The sequence below is a fragment of the Cetorhinus maximus genome, chromosome 13, assembly GCF_964194155.1.
Source record: "Cetorhinus maximus chromosome 13, sCetMax3.hap1.1, whole genome shotgun sequence".
In the NCBI taxonomy this organism is placed as follows: Eukaryota; Metazoa; Chordata; class Chondrichthyes; order Lamniformes; family Cetorhinidae; genus Cetorhinus; species Cetorhinus maximus.
The window spans coordinates 45,877,559-45,904,825 of NC_135891.1; the positions used below are offsets into that span (position 1 = coordinate 45,877,559).

General features: G+C 42.3%; 1 protein-coding gene across 3 annotated transcripts in view; it reads right to left on the reverse strand.

Moving 5' to 3' along the window:
• Positions 1 to 27,267, reverse strand: part of LOC144688593 (nuclear factor of activated T-cells, cytoplasmic 2-like) — a 174,374-nt gene that overhangs the window by 88,702 nt on the left and 58,405 nt on the right. For all 3 annotated transcript variants that reach the window (XM_078555353.1, XM_078555352.1, XM_078555351.1), the window contains exons 4-5: positions 20,517 to 20,719; positions 6,416 to 6,588 (exon numbers count right to left, since the gene is read on the reverse strand). In XM_078555353.1, the coding sequence (XP_078411479.1) occupies positions 6,416 to 6,588; positions 20,517 to 20,719 (376 nt within the window). The remainder of the gene's footprint in view (positions 1 to 6,415; positions 6,589 to 20,516; positions 20,720 to 27,267) is intronic.

The following is a 27,267-nucleotide window of genomic DNA, read 5'->3' on the forward strand; positions in this document are numbered from 1 at the left end:
AAAAGTGATGCATTTATATTGAAATTTCATCTCCTTAAGCCAACTCCAAATGCTTCACAGCTCATGAAGTACTGTTGAAGTACAGTTACTTGGGCCTGAATTTTTAGCTCAGTTGGCAGTCACGATCCGTGGGCCCGGGATCAGCTGGGAAACGGATCGCGAACCACAATTGGCTCCCGACCATGATTTCACGCTGGCTGGCCAATTAACAGCCAGCCAGCGTGAAGCGTGTGCTGAAAACCTCAGCGCTGCTGGGGTGGGGGTGGGAGGAGGGTGGGCAATGATGTCAACGCAGACATGGGTGAGCGCTGAGAGAAAACTCCTGAAGGCAGAAAGCTGCCTCTGGGAGCTGCCTCAGGGAGCTGCCTCCTGCTTCAGGGAGCTGCCTCAGAGAGCTGCCTCAGGGAGCTGCCTCAGGGAGCTGCCTCAGAGAGCTGCCTCAGAGAGCTGCCTCAGAGAGCTGCCTCAGGGAGCTGCCTCAGGGAGCTGCCTCAGAGAGCTGCCTCAGGGAGCTGCCTCAGAGAGCTGCCTCAGAGAGCTGCCTCAGAGAGCTGCCTCAGGGAGCTGCCTCAGAGAGCTGCCTCAGGGAGCTGCCTCAAGGAGCTGCCTCAAGGAGCTGCCTCAAGGAGCTGCCTCAAGGAGCTGCCTCAGGGAGCTGCCTCAAGGAGCTGCCTCAAGGAGCTGCCTCAGGGAGCTGCCTCAAGGAGCTGCCTCAAGGAGCTGCCTCAGGGAGCTGCCTCGGGGAGCTGCCTCGGGGAGCTGCCTCCTGCTTCTGGGAGCTGCCTCAGGGAGCTGCCTCAAGGAGCTGCCTCAAGGAGCTGCCTCAGGGAGCTGCCTCAAGGAGCTGCCTCAAGGAGCTGCCTCAGGGAGCTGCCTCGGGGAGCTGCCTTGGGGAGCTGCCTCCTGCCTCAGGGAGCTGCCTCAGGGAGCTGCCTCAAGGAGCTGCCTCAAGGAGCTGCCTCGGGGAGCTGCCTCGGGGAGCTGCCTCGGGGAGCTGCCTCAAGGAGCTGCCTCAAGGAGCTGCCTCGGGGAGCTGCCTCGGGGAGCTGCCTTGGGGAGCTGCTTCAGGGAGCTGCCTCGGGGAGCTGCCTCGGGGAGCTGCTTCAGGGAACTGCTTCAGGGAACTGCTTCAGGGAGCTGCCTCAGGGAGCTGCCTCGGGGAGCTGCTTCAGGGAACTGCTTCAGGGAGCTGCCTCTGGGAGCTGCTTCAGGGAACTGCTTCAGGGAGCTGCCTCAGGGAGCTGCCTCAGGGAGCTGCCTCAGGGAGCTGCCTCAGGGAGCTGCCTCAGGGAGCTGCCTCCTGCCTCAGGGAGCTGCCTCGGGGAGCTGCTTCGGGGAGCTGCCTCGGGGAGCTGCCTCGGGGAGCTGCCTCGGGGAGCTGCCTCGGGGAGCTGCCTCGGGAAGCTGCCTCGGGGAGCTGCCTCGGGGAGCTGCCTCAGGGAGCTACGGACCCAAAAATGTTGCAATAAACGTTTAAAAAACAGAAAAAAAATGTCTGAACATCACAATCAGGCACTTGAAAATACAGATGGTAAAAATGCTGCCCGCAGATTTTTATTTTAATTTTATTTCATAATGGAAACCTCATCCCACCCTTCGATGCGGTTTGATGAAAAATGTAAAGGCCGCCTGGCCGATTCACCTGTCCGCCAGCCGTAAGGTTGGACGGGCGACAAAAAATAGCAGACAATTGCGCCATTAATGGGCTTAATTGCCCTCGGTGGGCACACGCAAAAGTCGGAAGCGCGCCCGCCAAGCGAAATATCATGCAAGTGTGCGATGATGTCGGGACGCTCGTCCGACGTCATCTCGCACGATTTCACACCTGATTGAGCCAGGTGCACGCCTGCCTGATCAACGTAAAATTCAGCCCAAGTAACATAGGAAGGATCTGGTAGCTCACATAAATAAAGTCTGCAAACAAGATTTGTTCTTCGCTTGTAAGCAAGACACTCCAGATGATTTAAACACCAAGTAATACTGAACCTAATAGTTAAGCTATTTTTAAAAAGTGCAATTTGTAAACAGTGGCTCAGTTTTACAAAATGTTTCTTTGTGTAACAGTAATTCACCTAATGTGTGAAAAACTTTAAATACGCTCTTTTCAATTACTGATGCTGGTCACTGTGGGTTCACGAAACGTCATTTCACAAGTATTCAAATTCTAACTTAGTGAAGCAAAAGATGCGATTATTCAGCACTTGCTTCTCTCCAGTGAGATGCACCTAAAAAATAGCCTACGTTGTGACTGCATTTGCCTTTACATTTCAACCAAGCTGAGGGACCAGTACAAATGACAAAAGGGACAGGTTCACCTCAACAAAGGAAGTGGAGTTGAGCAAATATTCAACTGTTTTGGTTACCCATGTGGCACTTCATCCCTTCCTCCATTACCAGAATAAAATCAACAAGTTTCCAGAGGCCTGTCTACAATTTCACTTGATGAAGGATTCCATTAACAAATACTGATCTTCTTGTGTTATTTTGATCATAATACAGTACCTCGCTTGCCAGTAGCAATGTACGTTGTGACTTCTACTTTATAAACTTAAAATAGATCATAGCATCATAGAAACATATCTGCTTAACAAACCAAAAATAACCTTACCAAGTGAGTGAAGGATGTACTTTGTACTAGAAGTACAAACAATGAATTTAAATAGAAGAGAGTTGACAGTTCTCTCTGAGGTGATTTCAGCACGAGACATTTTCTATTGAAGACAGTTAGGAAAATTAAAATCAACAGTTTGCTACTTGTGTTACAGCTGGAGTTAGGCAGTGCCTGTTCAATGCCCTCTTGCAGGCTGCCTTTTCAATATTCTACTGGGGAGTTGGGTTCAATCATATGGGGGAGATATTTCCCCTCGTCAGGCAGGCACGGCTGGCGGGCCCGGGAACAGCCGCAAGATCAACGGCTGCCCGCGATTTCATGCTGGCTGGCCAGTTAACGGCCAGCCCAGTGTGAAAGGCACATTAAGAGCCTCGGTGCTGCCGGGGTGGGGGTGGGAGGAGCATGAACGCTGAAGTGTGCACATGCACGGGGAAGTACACACTGACAGCTCCCTGAATACACAGAGCTGCCTCAGGGAGCTGAAGGATTTTAAAATGAAAAGTAAACTTTTTACCCATGATATAGTCATGTCCCCGCGTGACACAGTCACATGAAGAGGGACATGTAAAAAAGGATATTAAAAATTGTTTAATTTTTTTTAGCGTTGGAAACCTCACCCCACCCCTGGATGAGGTTTTGTTAAAAATGCAAAGGCTGCCTGGCCTATTCGCCCGCCCGCCAACTGAACGGCTGAGCGGGCAGTGAAATATGAAACTTAATTAGTTACTTAAGGGCCTTAAGAGGCCTTTTAATTGTTGGCAGGCACTTGTGCGAGCCCGCTGACCGAAAGGTCGTGAGAGTGCACGATGATGTTGGGATGCTCGCCCGACATCATCGCGCACTATTACACTCCTGTTCAGGTCGGGCACACGCCCGCCCGCAGGACAAAAACTTCTGCCCAGGGTGTTCTGTGTTCAATCAAGAACCCACTATGTGCACTTCTACAACACATTGTCCAAGGTTCCTTTTATTATGACACCATGTTCAATTCAACAATGCAAAATTAGGAAGATATACAATTTCCACATAAGCATCACGAGGAGAATTGAGAGACATCTGCCCTCAAAACATCCTTATTAGTCCAAAACGATGGTTCATTCTTGCTGAAAATTGTGAAAGGATTGCAAATTATGTGTACAACATTTGTTGGATCAACTTATGTCAATGATTGCACTGTTGATGTTTATTTTTTCATGATGTCAATGTTACAAAGAAGAAAGCAAATAAATATCATCAGTTTGTGCTGTAGAAGATGTGTAATTGTAGAAGATGAGGCTCCTGGCACAGACCCTCAGATGTTGTAAATGGGCAAATTGAATAATCAGAAGCAGATAGGGTCTTAAAATTTGATTTTGATTAAGGATAGCAAGTGGCTTTTTCTACAATAATACCGAAAAATTTAAATTTTACCTTTGATGTTAGGCAACTGTACTTAAATATGCAGCCTCTGCCAACGTCATTCCATAGGAACTTCTTAGAATGTCACAAAAATCAAAGCAACAGCTTTGTATTTCAGACAAAATACAATAGATTTCATAATTATTTTGTGTTGTAATCATTCCTAGCGGGTGGGGGGTGGGGTTGTGAAATTGAAAAGCAGAGAAATCTTGTTACAGTTATATAGAATCTTGGTTAGACCAAATTCAGAGTACTGTGCACAGTTCTGGTCTCCATATTATACAAAGGATGTAGAGGCATTGGAAAAGGTGCAAAAAAGACTAACAAGGTTGATACCAGAACTGAGGGGTTATAGCTATCAGGAAAGATTGAACAGATCATCATCCAAAAAAGAAAAGACTGAGGTGTACCTGATGGAGATCTATAAGAGATTAATAGGGCTTTATAGGCTAGGCATGGAAACAAATGGGTGGAATTTAATGCCCTCCCCTGTGGTTGGTTTGCTGGCAGGGGGCATTTAATCAGGCAGGAGGGTGGCAAGAGGGAACCCCGCCTCCACCCCAGTTAAGAATGCGGCAGGAAGACTCTTGGATTGACTTCCTACCCCACTGCCAATTGAGATCCTATGTGGGTCATTAATGCAGCTGTGGAGCACACCGTGTGGGGTGCATGACAAGCAAACCAGTGCAGGGTTGCTTGTGGACTCCTGGAAGGGGCGGTGGTCCTTTGTTCATTGGCATTCAGTGCCTGATTAAGGGAACCAGCATTGGAAAGGGGGGGTGGGGCGGAAACCTGCTGCTGATCACCCCTTCCACCTTGTGACCCCACTCCCACCATGTGGTCTGACACCCAGTGACAATACTAGGCTGTGGTGTGTGTCATGCCAGCAGCAGCCATCGCCTCCCTGGTGGCATGGCGCTGCTGCTCAATAGGGCTGCTGGACCCTGATTTGCCGACAGCTCTCGGCAGGCAGGACTTCCGCCTCTGTGATGACGGATCCTGGGGTAGGCCTGATGATGTCCTGTTAAGTGCCCACGTGGCACGTAATAGGACGGGCCTTCCCTAAAAATGGTGACACAGGGCTCTCACCGGCTACTCAGCCAGCGGGCAAGACCTCCATCGCCTCTATTAAATACCAACCGATATTTCCACTAGTGGGGGAGACCAAAACTAGAGATTATAAATGTAAGAGAGTCACGAATAAATCATGTAAGTAATTCAGGAGAAACCTCTTTACCTAACGAGTGGTGGGATATAAAATGCACTACCCCAAGCAATAGTTGAGGCAAATAGTATTTAAGGCTAAATTATATAAACATATGAAGGGATAAAGGAATAGGATGATATGCTGGAGCACTCTTCATCTAACTCTAGGAGAAGGCTTATGTGGAGCATAAACACTGGCATTAATCAATTGGACCAAATAATCTGTTTCTGTGCTGTTGCCTTGATGTAACCCTATGTAATATGATTAGCATATCATAGTTTCATAGCCTCAACTAGTCACAATCAATTGCATTTATTGTAGAAACACCTTAGGCCAGAATTTTATGCTCCCCCGCAACTACAACTGGTGAATTTTTAGGTGGGTGTGGCGGGGGCAGGGGGGCGGGGGGAACGTTAAGTTGCAGGGACGGGATTCCCTCCGAGTTCCCACCCGCCCTGACCTTGCAGCAATTTTACACTGGGGCTCCACCCTTGCCCTAAGTGAGGCCCAATCAGATTGGCTGACAGCTCTCCAAGGCGGGATTTTCCCCCGTGTGAGAGGCAGAAGTCCTGCCGACTATCAATCAACACTTATTTGAGCCAAGCCCCCAACATCCTAAAAACTCAGGCCTTAATCTTTATTTTTGTAGCTAAACTAGTCTTTCAGATTTGAAAGTTGATGTCACCTAGCTCCCACTGCTTTGTTTAATCTTTTCAACATTGGTAGTGTCCTGCAGCATGCCCCTTGGCTTTGGAGCACTTTTCCAAATTACCGGAGATATATAAGTTGCAGTTGGCTTTGAATGCCTACACCTATGTTTTACAAAAAAGAATGCTTCTGCTTCATCACTATATGCCCAATACTGGGCCACATTTGGCCTTAAATTTAAATTTAGTGGGTTAAATGGGTATCATTGCACACAGTACTAATAATGTGTTCATGTTCCATGTACTTCATTTTTGGTCTCATTTTATTCTATGATACTTAACATTGTTGCTGAGTCATACCTTGAGAATAGTGGGGGGCGGGGGGACGGGTGCGTGTGTGTGAGGTGAACTCAATAATACGCCACAAGTCAAATATATTCTGAAGAACTTACTGAGTAAAATGAATGATTAATTATAAAAACAGTAGGTCACAGACTGTATTATAATAAGCTTTTGTGCACTAAATGGACTTAAGGGTTAAAGAAAACTTACAGCATTCAATGGGGTTGGAAGCAACCTGTAGTGAGAGAGCCCTGCCATTGGCTTGAGGAATGTGTACCCGGAAAACAAGCCTCACTCTGGTGTTCTTTCTGCCAATATCCGTCTCCCCTTTCCTCAATTCGATGTCAGCATTTCTCAGCTTCAAGATCCCAGCACAGTCAATCCTATTAAAAAAAAGGATATTGGGCTACATGATGTGAAAATACAATTAATTCATTTGCCAGTCATTTTATATCTATGCAAGGTATCTGCACCAAATAAACCTGCAAATTCACAGCACATTGAAGATTGTGAACAGATTAATTGTCAACGAGATGACCATGCACTGGCCTGCATTTCACCTATCCAAAAATAAACCATTTAGAGGCTGCTCATTCATTATTAACTGCACTGAACTTAATGGCCTGGAGATTCCATTAAGCTGTGCTGTTTTCATCCAACAAAATTCACCTGAAATCAGCAAAACCAGTGCAAAAGATCAAAGAATTTCAAGCACAAATTAACTCCAACACAAATCAAGTTTTGGCGATCTTTTGCATTATTTTAAAGAAATGTTGGTCTAGATGTTGGCCCGCCCACAAGACTGACCACGCCACCCCATATGGAATTAATCATCATGCCGTGTATTTGCTAATTCCATGCACTGGTGAATCTTTGAGGAGGCTCTTAAAATTAAGCCTTAAAGCGCTAGAGCAGCAATAGGTATGTACCTTTAAAAGCTTTCAACATTTAAAAATATATACTAATTTACTAAGAAACAGGCTACTGCACACAAATGAAACCAGTAAATGGCTCTCTGTAGCTTTTTAAAGTCATTTTCAATTATTTAAATTCAGATTACCCACAGATGGTCTAGTTGGTTTTATCAAAAATGCTTATGTTTGTGATAAACCCAGGGGGGAATTTTACAGCCCCGTTACTGCAGGGGCAGGATGGTAAAATGCGGCGAGCCATTCAAAAGTCCATTGACTTCGGCGGGACTGTAAATTCTCACCAGCGTAGAATCCTGCCCACAGTTTCAGTTGTATTATTCAAAGTGCACCAGGTTACCACTCAAATATATCAAGGGCTATATTCTAAAGCAAGAATAAAATGTTCTAAAATGCTGCTGATTCATTGGCGATTTTATGCTTGATGAAATGGAAATAGTTTAAGCACAAATCTGAACAAAAAAGTTCAATTCAGAAATCTAGTGCAATTTTAAGTGCAATTTGTGCCCCAATCACCAATTGCGCCCAAAGCTGAAACTCTGCTCCAAAGTAATTATCAGATGATTAAGGATGAACAGGTGAGTACAAAGCTTTGCCATGACAAACATATCATAAGTTCTTCCTCTTTCCTGCTTTGTCTGTTTTTATGCAATTAAGGCATGGTGTGGGTAAAGGATGATCTGGCAGAGCATCCTGAACTGAAATGTATTCAATGGTTTTATGCTCTCATTTTGAATCAATTGCATTATGGATCGACATCTAATCTGTGTAAAGTTCAAATTCGTCAATGTGTTGGTGCCTCACAATGCTCAAATGCATCACCAAAATCAAGATCGGCACTCAGTGTACAAAATATTGGTGAGTTTGATGTGTGTGATGTGGTCATTTTCTTAACTCAAAGGAACCAGAAATAATAAGACAGTGATGTAAAATATCCCATGACACTACTCAAAAATAAGATGCTTTCCCACTCTGCTGCCAGCATTCCTCCCTCAACTAATATGACCAAAATCAGGTTATTAGTTGCTCATGCATTTGCTGTTTATACAACCTTGCTTTGCACATATTGGCTGCTGCTTTGGCCAATTTAATAACAGCAAAAGTACAATACAAAAAAGATCCATTGGTTGTAAAGCACATTGGCACATTCTGAAGACATGAATGGTGTATTCTAAATGCAAGTTCTATCTTTCTTTACTTCAGGTTTGTCTATTAACTATTATAAAAGCCAATTAAATGTAAATAACCATCAAAATGAGGTGCCTGACTTCCTGCTCCCTCAGCTTCAAAAGTTGGGGCCTGTATGCTAAGGAGAACACCGGCTGCACTGCAGCCATTTAACAGCCAATTGGCCTTGAATAGACAGGAAGCGGGATTTCCCTCAGGGTCAGCAAGTCTTGCCTCAGAGAGCTGCCAGCCCAGTACTTCAGGACAAAGGCATGTGGCGTTAGGTCAGTATTTGGGTCAAGCATGTTTGAGGTTCCCACCGGGTGCCAAGTTGGCAGGCCCCGGCGATGGGGTTGGGGGCTGAGGTTTGAGAGGCCAATGGGGGGAGAACAACCTGGGTGGGGGTGGTGAGTTGGGGGGGGTATAAAACTGTGAGGGGCCCTCCAATGGGTCCAGTCAGCCGCTTAAGGAGGGACCCTATCTGCCACTTGCTCGCACAGGGAAACCTGCCGGGCTAGCCACTTGGCACGGGCCTCTTCTGCTGCCAATTAAATCCTGGCAGCAGCAGTATGAGGCTCTTGAGTGGGAATTAATTGCCCACTTAAGGTCCTCAATTGGTTGACTGGTAGGCCCAACCGCTGAGAAAATTGTGTTGGGGGCAGGGGCAGGCAGCTAGGCAGTGGGCTGGCCATGCACTGGGCTTAATGAGACACACACCTGCACCAACCCTCAAACCCACCAGTGGGGGAGTGCAAAATCCTGCCTATTAACTCTGTTTCTCTCTCCACAGATGTTGCCTGCCCTGCTAAGTGTTTCCCAGCATTTTATGTTACCATAAATAACAGGGAGGTTCGAAATACAGTACAGTTTGATGCTGAGATGGTTAGGCTGCCGAAAGGGTAAGCATCATTAGGTTAAATGGTCTCTTCTTCCCCATGACTTTTCATATGTTCTCATTAAGGAAAGATTATTTGACTGGGAACTACAATGTGTCAAATCCTTCATAATTTGGTACCAATAATGTACTGTGTTTTTTTCAACAGGAAATGCAATTAACAGAGGTAAATGAAAGCAGAATCTTCTCTTTTTCCCCAGGGCAAGGTGGCCTACCTAATGGCCCAGATTATTCTTCTTTGGGGTAGATTTTCAACTTGTTGCCTGGGTAACTGGCATTGCAGATTGGCCACCACTTATAGAAAGGGCTTGATTTTCATTTCCATTCTTTCTAGTGGAAATGAAAGGCAGGCAAATTCTATAAAGAACAACTGATCCACAAAACCACTTTTATGGCCGGGAAGAAATTTGAAAAGAAGGACATGGATCTTCATTGGGTTTGTCAACAGTCTCTCAGGGAACTCCTTCATTATCATGCACTCTGTGCCCAATAGAGGGACTCAGCATCGGGATGAACTGGCTGCTGAAAGCCACCCCCTGCCCTTGCCTCCAACCTCCGACCCCCTCACGGATTCTTGCAATCCCCATCCTGCCTTTACTCATCATTGGTCTGAATTCCCTGTGCAATCCTGGGCCTCTGGTGAGACAATGAGGACGTGGCAGCTCTCAGCGGGTGAGACTTCCCCAGCTGGGGTCCCGAATCCCAGGGAAAGCCCAACAGTGGCCAGTTAAGTGCTTGAAGGGCACTTAATACAGTTAGGCCTCCCCAACAGAACTGATGTGGGTTCCCCACCAGCTCTTTGACCAGTGGACAAGACCCTGTTGGGCCAATTAACTCCCGTCCCATGAGCTATTAGAGTGTCGTAAAAACGCAACTGGTTCACCAATGTTCATTAGGGAAGGAAATGTGGTGTCTTTACATAGTCTGGCCTAAATGTGCCCTTAGAAGTGGCCTATCAAGCCACTCAGTAGGCCAACTAGGGTTGGGCAATAAATGCCAATCTTGATAATGACCCCCATATCACAAGAACAAAAAACAGCCTCAATGACTCATCATAAACTGGATGATTCATATTTGGATTGTTGAAAACTTTGTGAAAAAATGATCCAAAATGAATCAGAAGAAAATGTTAACAACTGCACTTAATCTCTAAAAGGCTTTAAGTGTTTGGTAGCATCATTAAACACTCGTACCACCATGGCACTAGGCCAGTGTATTCAGGCAGTAAAACTGCTTCATGCAAAGAGATTTGGTCCCTCTAGAGATTTCTCTTCTCCTCATGAGGAGAAATGAAAAACTGTACTTGAACTTGGTGAAAGCAATCCACATTTGGAGCTGGGATTTAGAATTCTTGTGGCACAGGCAATTTCAGAGGGTCCTTCAAAATTCTTTGCAACTACTTAGAAAGCCAGAGGTTCTGCTCTTAATTCAAATTAGCCACAAGTGAGCAGTTTTTTAAAAATTAACATTTAAAACTCTCATAGCTAACTCAGTACAAACCTAAAACTGTTCTGGTCTATGTTCATGGGACAGGGCATCTCTCAATTCTTTCTATCGAATAAAATCTTAACTGGCAAAAGTGGAAATATCGATACCTCCATCTCTATCAACCCAAGCAATTTCCCCATCTCTGCTGCTTGTCATTCAGAAAGTTTCCAGCATCATTTCACCTAATTATGTCTAATGAGAGGAGATCATCATTATATAAATTGACTCATCATTACAAGGAAAGAAAAATATTATTTTACTTCTTAGCATGATTGATTCAATTGAAATATCAAGAGGTTTGCAAATAAATAAAATGCCGAAGCATGCAAACTAACAATTTTCACAGCGATCTTAGTTTTCATTGATTTAACTTTGGTGGAAAATCAGCACTTTGTATGATCCTCATGCAGGTTGATGGTTCTGTTCTTCATGCTTCACAAATGCTCAGCAATAATAACCAATGCTCCCTAATACTTTTCACTCTTTTTCTTCTGCCTTTAAAAAAGCAAATTTCGCCATCCGAAAATATTGTTATGAAACCTGAGCAAGCATGACAAACTGCTTTACTACCACATTTTACTGAACAGTCCACCAGCAAAACCAGACTGATTTACAACCAACCTCATCCATGGAAATTAAAAGCAGATTTGACGGGAAGGCATGAAGTATTCCCGGTAAGATTCTTGCAACAGGTAGGTGAACCAGGTTTCAAAATGTGCCTTTCTAAACATAGGATGTGAACCAGCAAAAACACATAGGCTGGAATTTTACACGGATGCAGGGAGCTCCAAAATAGCATCGCTGAATGGTATCAAATCAGTATTATGTAGTGCTTGACATCACAATCTCCATACTATCGAAGTAAGCTCCACGTGTGACTGCTAAGTGCATATTAAAATGGTTCAACAGTGGGGCCAGCACCAAAAATGTGACCACACACTGCAGGCACTATTTTGGAGGGGGAACAGCACATGTAAAGTGGAATCATCTTCACATGCCGCAACTGTCTGCACTTCCACTTAGAAGCAGAGCAGCTGGACATGTGCAATCACGCGGCCAATTAGATATGCTAAGGCAAGGGCCCCAAGAGGATGGGCAGGAAGTCCCTGGCCCCACCATTACCTTACAGGGTCGAAGGTCTGACAAATTTAAATGGCACCCAGACAAGCATCCACTCCTAGCCATCCTGTAGCATTAGTCTGGCTGTTTGTAATCTCCCCTGCCCACCCCCTCCAACTGTCATCTCCCCTAGATCTCTGGAACTGGAAGCTATCACCCTCCCTCAGTCACATTTGACCTTCCCTCCATCATCCCTCACTGAATCACCCTTGCCCTGCCTTCAGTAGCTCTCAACCCACACCTCCTCATCACCCTTGACTAGCTGTCATTCACCCTAGAGCTTCATATCATCACCATCAGTGAGTCCTCATTGTCCTCAACCTGTCATCCATCATCTTCAACACTCACTCTATCATACTTAACCTGCCCACTGTTACCCTCGACTCTCAGAACGTCACCATAAACCTTTCTTGTATAACTCTTGATTTCCCCACAATCATGCTTCACTTACTGTCTGTAAACATTGACCTTCCCTGTGTAGTCCAGCCTCCTCCCTGTCCCCCATTAGCCTTCGTTGGGCTGACACCTCCCTCCCTCCGTCAGCCATGTCCAAATCAGTGCCCCCATCAACTGAAGCTTTTGCACCATGAAGTGGGGTTTCACACAATTTATTATGGTAGTCAATGCACTGCAAACAATTGCTCCCTCACTGAATATGCATGATCCAATGCTGTATAATGTAACACCTTCACCCACATAGCACTGAGCCACGCTGATCAGGAGGTCCCAGCTTTGATTCACAGTCTACGCTGAACTTGCTGATCATAACATGGGAAACAGTTATTACAATTAGCTTCAACACCCTGGGCTGGGGAAGGGTTCCTGTTCCTGATCACAAACCAATGGCCCCTTCAGAAGCACATACTCAGATGTCAGATAAAGACAGAATTCAGCTCAAATGGGATATCATCCATGACTGAAAAACACTATTCACTATCTAGGAACACATTTTAAGACTGGCCCTTTGGGTGAAGTTCCAGAGGTCTGAAAGAATCAATACAGAGAAGGAAGACTTTTATAAAAGTCTGTACTGGCATCAAGTCTTTGTCTGTGTTGGGAAGCAACAATCTGCAAATTCATTTTTATTTTCCAATGGCTTGCCAGCTTGCTGGGAGATGACAGGAGGGTGTGGTGCAATGTATAATGCCCCTAATAATAGTAACCAGCACAGATGCAAACTTAGTCACTAGGGAACATCTGCCTGCTGTGACAGATACTCTTTCACAAGATTATGTCATTTATGTCTGTGAAGGTAGTAATAAAGGAGATGCAGTTGCTCTAGGTGAGGAGGGTGTATAAATTATAGTACTGCAATCCAAGATAGTATGAATAAAGGCAACTGTACACAGCAAATTTACCTTACCCATGAATTAAATGCTATATAGAAATCAGTTTGTGTGGACCAGCGATTGTTCATGCCACTCTCAAATCCAACCCCTTAAAAATTACTCATAATACACAGAAATACTGAAGACCAAACCAGTATTTTCTCTTTTGCTGACAGGTCCTCTGCACTGCCAAAAATAACTTTCTTGCTAAAGAAACCTTTCTTTTGTCAAGGCCGATTTTTTTTCAAAGTAAACCAAAAGTAACATACTAAAAAAAAATCAGTGATGTTATTGACCTCAATTATTTTCTGACTCTGGCTGTCCCTACAACAGGTTTGGCCTCATTAATTTATATCTTTTGAGTGGCTGTTTTCGCAAAACCAGGAAAATCTAAAGCCTAGAAAGATATTTAGGATCTTTCCCCCCCACCCACCTCCCCCGCCACCCCAGACAACATTATAGATGAAATAACTCACAAGCAAGAGATCCCACCTCAGACAACAAATCCATTGATCTGATAGGATGGCAAAGCTGGAATATGACAAGACTTATATCAAGCAACCTCCTATTTCATCCTCCTTGGTGCTTCTAAATATCTGCTACAAGCTTTGACATCAGACCAATGATTATAACATTTAAAAATATTATTGGCACCTTGCAATTAGAGCTAAGTGAAAGATGTTAAGCACTTGACCAATGTAGCTCTAGCTTTGCCACGCTCGAAATGTTTGCAGGAGTCATATGACAGATTACTTTGGTGCCACGTCGCTGTGTTGTGGTGGTTTTGGGTTGCAACTTGTTGGCCTGTGTTAGTGCTGAGACTAAAAACTAAAATCCACTAGCGTGCCACATGGCACCTTTATAAATAAAGAGATAGCGATCCTTTTGGCTATTCATAATAGGCCATGTTTTGAGATTAATACTAAATCCAATCTAAACACCTTTTCCAGTACAATCTAAACTTCTCAGTCTCTCACATAAAAGAAAGAACTTGCATTTACATGGCATTACTCTCTCTACATTACCACAGTTCAAAAGTACATTGTTGGTTATAAAATGCTTTGGGGCATTTTGAAGCTGTGAAAGGTGCTATAGAAATATGAGTTATTTCATTCTTTCTTTCTTTCAGTGCTTGACTCTTGACAGCCAACTAAAGCAAATACCAGAGGAAATAATTCAGATACTTCAATTTGCCAATTTTATAAAAAGCAGTTGTGGTAATCCAACCTAGAATTTTATTGTGTGCCTGCCATATCCATTCAGGGGGAAAATTAACTCCAGGCATTTTAAACAGGAAATTCCCGACAACTGTCATTCACATTTCCATTGGTGGGCAGCAATAGCTGGCTGCATGACAAATAGTGAAGCCATGGTCTCCTTTGTTTTATGAGGAGATTCTTCATGATACCTAAGTGCTTTCCACAAAAAGATGACAATTTTATTTTTAATGATATGACAAACAATTACCGTGGCTTCAGACCAAAAGCTCATTTGCTTCCTAAATATTTAGTTTTTCTGTTATAATAATCCACATGCTGCTGAAAAAGCAGAAACTTCATCAGCTTAACAACAAAAATTATTGCAGCAGGTTTCTGTGGCAGACTCACCATCAGCACTTCTATTCTCCCTCCAAACAATTTTTAAAAATTATGTAAATTATGAACATCCTGTAAGCAGTTATTATTTTCATATTACTGTTTATTTGGGGAGAGAGTTGAAATATTTCAGTTTAAATTATGAGTTTACAAGAGCCAAGCAAGGGGGACAGACTGGGGTTTCAGAGTCCAACAGTCTGATGCAACTGAATCAACATCAGTTGATACTGTCATTAGTCCAGGGATTTCCATTACAACTGTGTATGTTAATTCAACCCCCTCACACCGATGCACGCGGCAAAACCTCTAAGTCAGTTTTCTCAATGAGATCATCAAGCCACACTGTTAAAACAAAATGATATCAAAATGAATCATAATTAATTAATTTGGTTTTTAAAGCCACTGCCTAATCTGGCATTAAATTTAGAGAGAAAAGTCACAGGGTCAATTCCGAGTTGCTGAGTTAGTTGATCTCAGCTTCTGCACCTTTGGGCAAGGGAAGAGGAAAGAAAATCAGACAAACGTGTGTCTGTTTGGACCTTGTGACAAATGGGATTGGAGGTCACCTGCAACCCATTGCACAGTCAAATTGTTTGCTGGCACTTGGGTGGCAATATTTGAAGCCAATAGAGAATAATATCGTGGGGTGTGTTAAACCAGCATTCTATCTAATCCCATGGGTTTCTTAAGGATCAGTGCTGGGACCACTGCAACATCAGAATGAAGATTGCTCCATTTCGGGGGAGTTTCTCCCGAGGTTGGCGCAGCGAGCCAGGAAATTTCCCAACTCATGCTGCCTGCCTTGGGAGTGAATATCTGGGTGTTAAGAGTATTGCTTGGAATTCTGGTCACCATATTATAAAAAGTATATAGAGGCACTGGAGAGGATGTAGAGCATATTTACAAGGATGGTACTAGCAATGCATGCGTATACAGATCAAGAAAGAATTGACAGGCTGATCTCCTTTCACTTGAGAAAGGAAGGCTGAGGGGTAACCTAATCGAAGTTTTTTAAAATATGAAAGGTTTTGATAGAGTGGATACAGAGAAAATTTTTCTTCTTGTGGGGAAGAACATAACTAGAGACCTTTTAATGTAAGATAGTCACCAAGGAATTCAATAAGGACTTTAGAAGAATCTTCCTTGCCCAAATAGTTGAAAGAATGGGGAACTCGCTGCCACAGGGAGTGGCTGAAGCGAATGGTACAGATGCATTTAAGGAGAAATTAAACAAGCATGTGAAGGAGAAAGGAATAAGTGATTGTGATGGTAGCTATAAATAAGAAAAGATGGGAGGAGGCTCAAGTGGAGCAGAAACAACGACACGGACTGGTTAGGCCGAATGGCCTGTTCTAAGCTGTATATCCTATGTAATCCTATCTTCTGAAATAGGTTAAAATCAGTCTCCTTTCTGTCTAGGCTGTGGCGTGATACCAAAGGACTGCTGAAGCTTGCTGAATCAAACCACAGCAATAGCCAGCACTTGCAGGAGACATGGGAGAAAATTAAAATAAATTGTTCATAATTAATCACCAATAGAAGCTGTTTACAGTCTCCATTTTCTATTAGAAAATATGGTATTGAAAACCTTTATCAGATTTCTTATCTTATTGTACGAACATGAAATTTCACACATCAGCTAGCTAGAGATAAGAACTCGAGCTATAGATTTAATCAGGCAATCAGCCTCAGGATGTGTTTACAATGTTAAAGTTCATCTCTGGGGAGAAGTGCTTTGAAACTACCCAGAGAAGACAGTATCCCACCACTTGGGTTAAACATTACTCCACTTGCAAGTACCATGTTTGCAAACTGTCAAGAGGGGTCTCCTAAATCCCCTTGGAACTTTATAATCTCACCTGGAGTTAATTTAAATCAGTAGACTCTGCAAATACTGCCACCCTATCTAAAATTCCAATTTTAACCGGCACAAAGCTCTTTCCTGGGTATCATAACTGGAGTTACAACTAGTCATTGTAAAGGTGGTGCTGCGTGGTGAAAATTGGTAGCTTCTGATCTCAGACCAGTATTTATCCAGGATCAGATTGTAAACTTGGCTAGTTCAACCATCCCCACCTCGATTACCCAATCCTCTGAGCCAGGATTTCCTGTCTAAGGGTGACTGGAAAGCATTCCAGTTTGCTCATTAAATCAAAATGCTCACCAATTCTGCTAGTAAATGATCAGGTGAAATTGCTTCATTGTAACCTGCTTCTACCAGTCCTAAAAATAAATCCAGTATTATTCTCTGTCGCCTATCCTTAAATCCTTAATTTGAGCAACATGACTATCTTTGATAGTTACAGAATACAGCCAAAAGCCTACAAAAGAGATATTGTCTTTTCCAGCTGTTGCCTGTAACCCTGATTGAAAACATTCTTTGTTCAGAACTAGTGTCAAATACAACCAGGTTCTATTTACCAGCCAGAGTTTTGCAGATGGGAGAATAGAAAGCAAATCAAATTGTAAAGAATCTCACTAACTCATTTCCTAAAAATAACTATTCCCTTCCCTCATGCTAAAGGATATCTTTCTCATAAATATGACCCTAATTTGTTTCAATTTAATTTTGAATCATTAAGCACATTAATAGCATACAGCTTGATCTGGCCAGTTTACATGGTTATTCAAGGTCAGGTTCTGTGACAGATTCAGTAGCATGTCTATTGTAAACCACATGCTGTCATAGGAACAGGGTCAAGTTGCTGGGTGGGAAGGACATGAAAAGCAGCTGCCTCCAGTTCAAAGTGCCATGCTATACTGCATTTGTTTACATTAAAAAGCACACTTTAGGCATCCAAAAACAGAAAATTATTATTATATGCAAGAAAGATAAAGTCTTTTTCTTGAGTATTGCTGAGAAAAGACATTTTTGTTGAAGCTTTTCATCTTGCACGCACCAGGACAATTCACAAGAATACCAATGTAAAGGGAACAACAATTTACACTGTATGAGAAGAGAGGGTTAATTGGTTTGCAAGTAGGCTCTGATTGGTAGAGGTGTTGCCATGGAGAATGTACCAGTTGATGGTGACTGACAGTTGACTGCCAAGCATTGTTTGAAATTTAAACTAGGAAGCTTGACAGTGATTTAAATTTCAAACAATGCTTGGCAGTTAACAGTCAGTCACCATCAACTGATGCATTCTCCATGGCAACGCTGCTTTCAATCAGAGGCCATTTCGCATCCAATTAGCACTCTCTTCTCATACAATATAAATTGTTGTTCCCTTTACATTTGATATTCTTGCGAATTGTCCTGATGAGTGCAAGACAAAAGCTTAGACAAAAAAATCTCTTTTTTCAGCAATACTCAAGTTCTGTACTGCCAAACGACTAGTGCTTTTCTTGGTCAACTTGACATCTACCACATGTAAAAACTCATCACTCTGCTTAACAGCCCCTGAACCAAACAATTGAGAAATCTACAGAAGCAGAGCTTCTATTTGACCAATAGGGACTGTGCATTCTTTATACATGAACCCAGCAGTTACTTGAACCAAGAAATTTAAGTGTATTTGGCAAGAACTGATGTTTATGAACGCTAATTTGTGAATGTACACTGCTGACGTTTAATCAACTAAAATTATGGCACATACAGTACAAGAAAGCTGGTCAGCTTTTCACCCTTTATCCAGCATTTCCCTCGATTCTGCCCAGTTGTGAACATGTCCATAAGTCATTCCGGAGTGGACCTGCCAAAGGACATAATTGAGTACTGCAGGAAAGAATGTACCAGTATTCCTCAGTCTACTCCACAAAGCATCTTCTGTGCTGTGCAGAGCAGCTCAGTGCAGCTACTTTGACCCAAAAGCTGAAGCTACTCCAAGTTCAGCACCCACAACTGGAAGCAAGCAGGCAGGAAATGACAGTTTACAAGTTACTGCTTCATAGCATAAGATAAACACTCACGATTTGCATTACCTTCATTGTGGAAAAAATATGGTCCGTAATTTTATTAAAACAGTAACTCAAAGTGATTTCCAACAAATGTACTATTTGGCTGTTATAAGCTAAATTTGGACTTGGATTACTCCATGCAGGAGAGGAAATAGAAAACATTTCAGAGTTTGTAAGTTGCCCCATTATAAGCCACACCTAACATTATCTTACCATTTTTTAATAACTTTTAATTCAATTTCAAATATAGCAGCGGGAAAGTGTTTACATGTTAGTCCTTGGTACTACATGTAACCAAAAGAATGGAAAAGTAGGGAGCCTAGATGGCAACTCTACAAGATTTTAATCTGTGGCTAGCAATTTAGGATAGTGGCAATAATAGACAATGTTCACTTTTAGCAATGACAGGCAGAGGTCTGGAGGCCTTTTCATCTGACAAGTACTTGAACGGGTACGTAAATTCTGAAGCATAAAATTTAGACTATTAAATGCCAGTGGCTATAATGGTAAAGGCAAAGCTCAAACTATTTTGTACATGTATCGAAATATAACAATTCAACTAGCACCACAGTACTTTCCTTCAGTGTTTATTTAATGTGAAAATGAATGGAGAAACCAAAAACAATTACATTTATATACTATCTTTAACATAGACAAAATATCCCAAAGTGTTTCACAGAGGCATCATTAAAAAAAAGATGGTGAACAAAGAGGTACTAGGAAGTGTGACCAAAAGCTTGGTGAAACAAAAAGGGCTTTAAGGAGGGTCTCACATGATGAGATGGCAGTGGGAGATCCGCATGGGTCAAGGCTTCAACAATGCAAGGAAGAGAACTCGGCTCCACTTTTAACATTTTGGCAGGAGGTCAGAAACCTTGTTTTACTCTTAGATTAAACAGCCATCTTGGAGCCCAAATTGGTCACAAGGTTCCAATCTACCAATCTCAATAATGCCACTGTGCTGAGGATTTCTATTTGAGTAATTTATGCATTATCCATTTAATGATGGCTCTGGTTAGTTTAATTATTTCTCCTTAAGTTTTTATCATGTGTGTAGATGCATTGCTCTGAAATCCTGTGCTTGCAGTGTCGACTTTTGAGAATGAGAACAAATCCAAACAAAATGCAGTAAAAGTTTGGATTGGACCAAATTTTAATGCTGCTCTTTCATTTTTAATTTGCATACAAATATGTTGCAAGTGCAGTGAAGTGATAATTTGAAGTTCAGAAGAATACATATCCTTGATTAGATATATTAATCCAAAAAGTTCTTGGGCAAAACAATTCTCTTTCAATTTATATTTTTGGTGAATTCATGTTCTTAATAAGGAAGGAGATATCAGTAGTGAGGAATGGAATATTTTCCCATTTTTAGTCCCTAAAAACCTCCATTGAGTGCTCCCAGGTCAAGCATAGCATGGACCATGTTAAAAGTAAAGACCCTGCATTATACACAACAATTCACCTCAATCCTAATCTCAGAAAAAAATCTCCTTACTGCATCAGCGTGAAATTTATTCTTTCAGGTTAGCAGTGCGGTAACAGAAGTGCATTATTTTTAATAAATTGATTAGTGCATTTTGGTGAAACAAAGTCATTAACAGATTAAACAAGTTAACAGTTTTGTTAATATAGTGAACAGGGACAATCACCCAAAAGTGTATACAAATTCATTCAATGTAGTGCAAAGTGAAACTGTGTTGAGACTAACAGATACGGTTCATGTAGGATCTTTTCAACCAACAGAAAAGAGGCTTTCATTTTATCAATCTCTGCTGGATTCAAGTCAAAGTCTCAAATATAAAGGCATTGTGCTCACCATAACAGTAGCAGACTAGTCCTGTTTATGGATAAATACTTGATAAAATATAAATAAAATAATATTCTTACGCTGCTTTCATGTTGTTCTCTGGCAGAAGCGGGATTTCTAAAACCTTGGTATTTCCACAGATTTTTTCATAGCTGGTGGTTGAGACTGTCTTGCCGGTGATGCGATGGACTTGATAGAAAGCATGTGGTCTCAGTAGCCGCTCATCTGCTGTTCCAATAAATATGTGCAGGCTTAAAGGCTTGTTTTCCATGTAGCCATGGAGCTGGCAAAAGACAAGACAACTTATATGAAAGCTCTCAAGACAAGGCTTACATTAAATTCTTTTAGGGTGCTTCATATATAGGTAAAGATAAGCTACAACAGCTTTAAATCATGGTTTAATAAGCACTGCTAAGCTTGTTATTGCTTTTAAAACAACAGGGACTTTCTCAATTAGCTTATATAGTCTTTATTTAAACACCATCACAAACAGAATATGCACACCATGTTCTTGCATGTCATAGCCTCCTTAAATTACTAATGTGGTATATTTAATAAAATGCCTTTAAATGCTTCAGTACATGTTGTTATTAATGGGGTCACTGCCAAACCTTGCAGCACTTTCAAAAGCTGCAGTCACCTTCACACTAAAGGCATTGAATGTTGTTTTACATTTTGCATTCTTATGCCCACTGGTCTCACATGGAAATTGCTTTCAGACACACCCCACCACCGGCAGAATGCAGATAAATAGAGGGGCATCGGTCAACAAAATAAACACTTTCAATATCCTTTTAGGTTACAGCAAATACGGGCAAATATCCGGATTTGTTTTCATATGTCGTCTCAATTTATTTAGGTAGCTCTAGGGCATGAGGCTCAAATTCAAACTTTGAACACTCAGGAGTTCAGCTGCAATCCAGATGGTCAAATCTGAATAGATTGTATTTCTGGTGTTTCAAACTTTGATTTAACAGACCTGAAGACATTGAGGAAAATACAAAACCAATTTAAGGCTCAGCTTCACAGCATCTGCATAAATCTAAAACAAAAGTTAAGTTTTCCCTGCACATTTCCTCTATCAATGCCATAGAATGCTATAGCACAGAAACAGGCCACTCAGTCCATCACATTTGTATTGATGAGTTTGTCCACATGAGCCACAAAATGTAATCCACTCTGTTGCTTGTACTCCATATCCCTTAAGCTACCATCAAATTTCCTTTCAAAATAGGGGCTTCTTTTAAACAATAATGTGTGGCAACCTCTAACTATTCTATTAAATCAATTTTTTCCCGAACTCACCTATTCTTTTTAAGCTATTATTGATGTAATATCTAATATACTCAGAATCTGCCATTTATGTCTTTTTTAAAATCCATTCTCAGGCTATCGTCATAGCCGGCATTTATTGTCCATCCTTAAGTTGCCCTGAGTCTGCTGGGGCTGATGGGCTTTTATTGTAGTTGCTGCAGTGGCTTGCTTGGCCATTTCAGTAAGCAGTTAAGATTCAACCACATTGCTATGGAACTGAGGTCACATGTAGGCCAGACTGGGTAAGGACAGCTAGTTTCCTTCCCCAAGGGACTTCACTGAACCAGTCAGCTTCATACAAAAGTCTGACAGCTTTATGGTCACGTTTACAGATACTAACTTTTCATTTCAAGGTTATTTTTTTTTTAAACTGAATTAAAATTCTCAAACTACTATAGTGGGATTTTAAATTATGTTTACATAAGAACATAAGAAATAGGAACAGGAGTAGACCGTTCGGCCCCTTGAGCCTGCTCCGCCATTCAATAAGATCATGGCTGATCTTCTTCTGTTTCAATTTCCACATTGCCATCTAACACCGATAAGCTTTGATCCCCTTGACTGACAGGAATCTATCTACCTCTGCCTTAAAAATATTCAATGACCCCGCCTCCACCACCTTCTGAGGCAGAGAATTCCAAAGTCGCACAACCCTCAGAGAAAAAATTTCTCCTGATCTCTGTCCTAAAAGGGCGACCCCTAATTTTAAAACATTGCCTCCTGGTTCTGGGCTCACCCACAAGAGGAAACATCCTTTCAACGTCCACCTTGTCAAGACCATTCAGGATCTTGTATACTTCAATCAAATCACCCCTCACTCTTCTAAACTCCAGTGGAAACAAGCCCAGACTGTCCAACTTTTCCTCATAAGACAACCCACTCATTCCAGGTATCAATCTAGTAAAACTCCTTTGAATTGCCTCCAATGCATTTACATCCTTCCTTAAAAAAGGAGACCAAAACTGCACGCGGTATTCGAGGTACGGTCTCACCAAAGCCCTGTATAATTGAAGCTAACATCTTTATTTTTATGTTCAATCCCTCTCATAATAAAGGATAGTGTTCCATTAAACCTTCTTAATTACTTGCTGTACCTGCATACAAACCTTATGTGACTCATGTATTAGAACACCTAGATCCCTCTGCACCTCAGAATTATGCAGCTGCTCTCCATTTAAGTAATACTCTGCTTTTTTGTTCTTCCTGCCAAAGTGAACAACTTCACATTTTCCAACATTAAACTCCATTTTCCAGATCTTTGCCCACTCACTCAACCTATCTATATCTATCTGTAACCTCCTCATGTCCTCTTCACAACGTACTTTTCCATCTACCTTTGTGTCATCTGCAAATTTAGCTACCATGTTTTCATTCCCCTCATCTAAGTCATTGATTTAAATTGTAAAAAGTTGAGGCCCCAGCACAGACCCCTGTGGGACTCCACTCGTCACATCCTGTCAATCTGAAAAAGACCCATTTATGTATACTCTCTGCTTTCTGCCAGCCAGCCAATCTTCTATCCATGCTAATATGTTACCCCATACACCATGCACTTTTAATTTCCATAATAATCTTTGATGTGGCACCTTATCAAATGCCTTATGGAAATCCAAGTACAGTAAGTCAACAGGCTCCCATTTATCCATTGCGCATGTTATTCCTTTAAAAAACTCCAATAAATTGGTTAAAGTTGATTTTCCTTTCATAAAACCATGCTGACTCTTCCCGATTTCCTTGAGCTCTTCTAAGCGCCCAGCTATAACCTCCTTAATGATCGATACTAATAACTTCCCCACGATAGACATCAAGCAAACTGGCATATAGTTTCCTGTTTTCTGCCTCCCTCCCTTCTTGAATAGAATGGTTATATTTGCTGCTTTCCAGTCTGATGGAACCTTTCCAGAATCTAGCGAATTCTGGAAAATTAACACAGCACATCGACTACTTCATTAGCTACCTCTTTTAAGACCCTAGGGTGTAGTCCATCAGGACCCGGAGACTTGCCAGCCCACAGCTCCATCAATTTGCTCAGTACTGTTTTCCTCTTGATTTCAATTTCACCAAGTTCCTTTCTCCCGTTCACCTCCTGGTTTGCAGCTATTACTGGAATGTTTTTTGTATCCTCTATAGTGAACCACAGGTTTTAATTTGCTGACAGATTCCATTCAGTTTTGTCACTATATGGGATGAAAATCACAACTTTGTAGTGTTCAGCTATACATCAAATTATCAAGGTAAATATGGGCATAATTTTTTAAGTCCATACTGTTGGTGAGAAACCTTGCCCATTGGTAGCGTGCATCACACCATTAATGGTTGGAAAATTAAGGGAAGTGTACACTCAAGTATTCCAATATGTGCTGTTAATTGTGCAAACATAAAGAAAGCAAAGAGCATTTCAGGATAGCACTTCCAATTTTAGCTGACTTTGATCCCATGTGTTGGCATACACCAGCTTGATTATAAAAATAGAACCTAGGAACTATTCAAATGATTTTAGACATGCAACACTTTCCTAAAGATTCTTCTTGAGGGCTCTCAATTCATTTCTGATGGTAACGAATAGCGATGATGATTGCTGTTATGTTAACAGCTGGGTTGCTACACCCATCTGCCACCAAACAGAAAATCAGCAGGTATTAAATGTGGACAGCTTAAATAAAAATGTAAAAGCCTGCAGCACTTTCAGTGAATGCTGCTCAGATTCTGCCGAGATGGTCACACATTCCTTCTTTTAACAATAACGAAGTTTGTTCTGACTATACACTACTGAGATCACCATCCTGACTTGGAACTAGATCATTGTTTCTCCCCTGTTACTGAGCCAAAATTCTGGAACTTCCTCCCTAACAGCACTGTGGGTGTACCTACACCACATGGACTGCAGCGGTTCAAGAAAGCAGCTCACCACCAAAAGCAACTAGAGATGGGAATGCTCACATCCCATGAAAGGATAAAAAGAAACTATTGGTCAAAGCCCTACTCATATGATGCATATTGTTTTTACTATCTTAGGGCCTAACATCTGATTTCCCTCAGGGCTTAATGAAATAAATTGGATCATTACAGTGGAGATCAAGAAAATGTTCATAAATTTATATTAAAGTTCAGCCAGTTTAGAAAACATTGGTAAAATGTTTAAAAGTAAATATAGCATGAATGGGAATACTGAGGAAAAGAAAAGGTTACATTCTGCTATAGATAACTGGTGAGGCTATTTTGGGACAGCTCTATGTCTTCAAAGGCTTACTTATTTATCGGGGAATTTTCAGAGAAGAGGGACTAGATTAATTCTGAACTTGTTTTCACTGGAAAGAACAGGAATTAGAGGAACATGAACCAAGTTTTTAAAAGGCTGAGGAGCACAGATGATGTAAAGACGGTGAAGCCTGAATTTTCGCACAGATGGAGAGGGTCCCTGGCTTAGCCAAAATGGTGCCAGAAGCCTGAATCCTGAAGTCCTGCCCCCAAACCTGGCCCCCACCATTTTTGCAGGGGGCAGGCAAACAGGAGTGGGTTGGACTTTGCACATCTGCAGTTCACAGAGGCAGCTTCACATGTTAAAATGTAGCTGCCTTTAGCAGATCCAATTTTCGCTAGTGGAATGTCCAAAATATATCTTGTGCAGTTTAGACCTATCAGTAGAAGGTCTAAACTTACCAGAATTCTTTTCAGAGGTGATATACCCTTTTGGAGAGGTAACGTACACTTTTGGTTAGATCCAGGGACACCTTTGGGAGAGGTGGGGTGCCCTTTGGAAGAGGTCAAGTGCCTCCTTTTGGGATTGTTAAAATTAGACACGAATGTGCATAAAAAGTGGACAAGCTCATTGGAACTGTCAAGGGAGGTGCCAAGGGAGCTGCGAGTGAAACTAGGTCAAGAAACTGACAAAGGAGTTGTCAAGGCATTTAAATCTCTTGCCTTTTAAGTATCTGAAAAAACTGACCGCAGTGTTAAAAAAAATCAACACTTATTATTTCGCTCTGTCAGTTGACATAAGCTTGAGGGTTATCGTTATAGGATTAGTGCTGCATGACTGATTTCACAACTTAAAATTATCACAGTGGGGTGTCTGTCAGTTCACAGTATGATTGACAGCTCCAAGTGCTTAGAAAGCCTTTGAAGTGGGACTATGAATACAAATCCTTTTTGTAATAAGGGTGGTTGCAGGAATTTAAAGGTAGTTAATGGGCATTTATCAATGAGTGTGTTTTCTTTAAATAGTGAATTCATCAACAAACACTTAGGGTGGAATTTTGCGGCCACATCACGACAATGCTGGAAAATGTGGCAAGCCCTCCAGAAGTCCATTGACTTCGGCGGAACTATAAAATCCCGCCGGTGTAAAATTGTGTCGCTAGAACTTTATTTTATCTCCCCTCTCCCCATAGTGGATACTGGGTAAGTTGAAATAGAGGACACAAGGGCAAAGGGTGGTTGGTGGGGAGCATGGGTTGGAATGAGTTGGTACTAAGCTGGCATATGGGGATATAAAGTGCCATGGCAGTAAGTGGAGGAGCATATGTTGGCATGGAGGGTATGAGGGGCCATGGGGGGGTGGGGCATGAGGTGGCATGGGTTGCCATGGGGCATGGGGAGTGAGTTGGGGGAGGGGGGAAACTATAAGGCTATTTTTTGTTTCATTTTTTTTTTTGCAGCTGGGACAACATGCTAGATCACTGAAGATGGCTTTCCACCCAGCCTGCCTCCACACCCAGCAGCCTCTGTGCTCCCTCCGAACTGTTTCTGAGATCAGTGGGCGCAACTCCCGTTACACCCTACCCCTACGCCCCGGGAATGAAAATCGGAACTTCCAGGGCTGGTTTTTCAGGAGTCGGGTTCATGTAGCTGGGAATTCTCCCAACTCTGCGCTCCTGAGCTGGAAGCAAAAATTTAGGCCTGAGAACAGAACTGGAAGACACAAGTTTGATAGTAACATATTTAAGTTGAGGTTAAAGAACAGAGTCTGGAAATTCAAGTAATACTTGTGCATCCCAAATCCTGGGGAGAGGTCATATAAACATTAGGGGCAGGTTTCCACACTTGGAAGTACCCAATGCACGAAGCCAGAGTAATCTCAAGGTGGCATTCTGCCATTTCGGGATGAGGAGCTAGATGCCAGTTGAGCTGAAAGTGAAACGAAGCTTATAATTTGCTAACATTCTCACTCACACTATGGCAAGCAATCCCTCTGGGACCAACTGTCATTTGCTTTTTTTTAAACTCGCAGCCTAGAATCAAATCAGTGCCTGCACTCGAGCTGCAGGTGTAGATGCAGCTTTGTCAATTAAGCTATATCTAGTGGCATTTCACAAATAGTCCACAAATACCCCGAGACATACCCACAAACTGCTACCAGGACATGAGGAGGGCAGGCTGCCCCTCTTCCCTGGATGAGAACTGCCTGTCCAGCTCAAAAAGAGCAGAAAAGGGTGGATTTGTGTTTTGCCTCACTTTCCGCCCCTTGTCCCCAGAATTTCTCTGTCATTGCACTGCAATAACATCAAGTAATTTCCT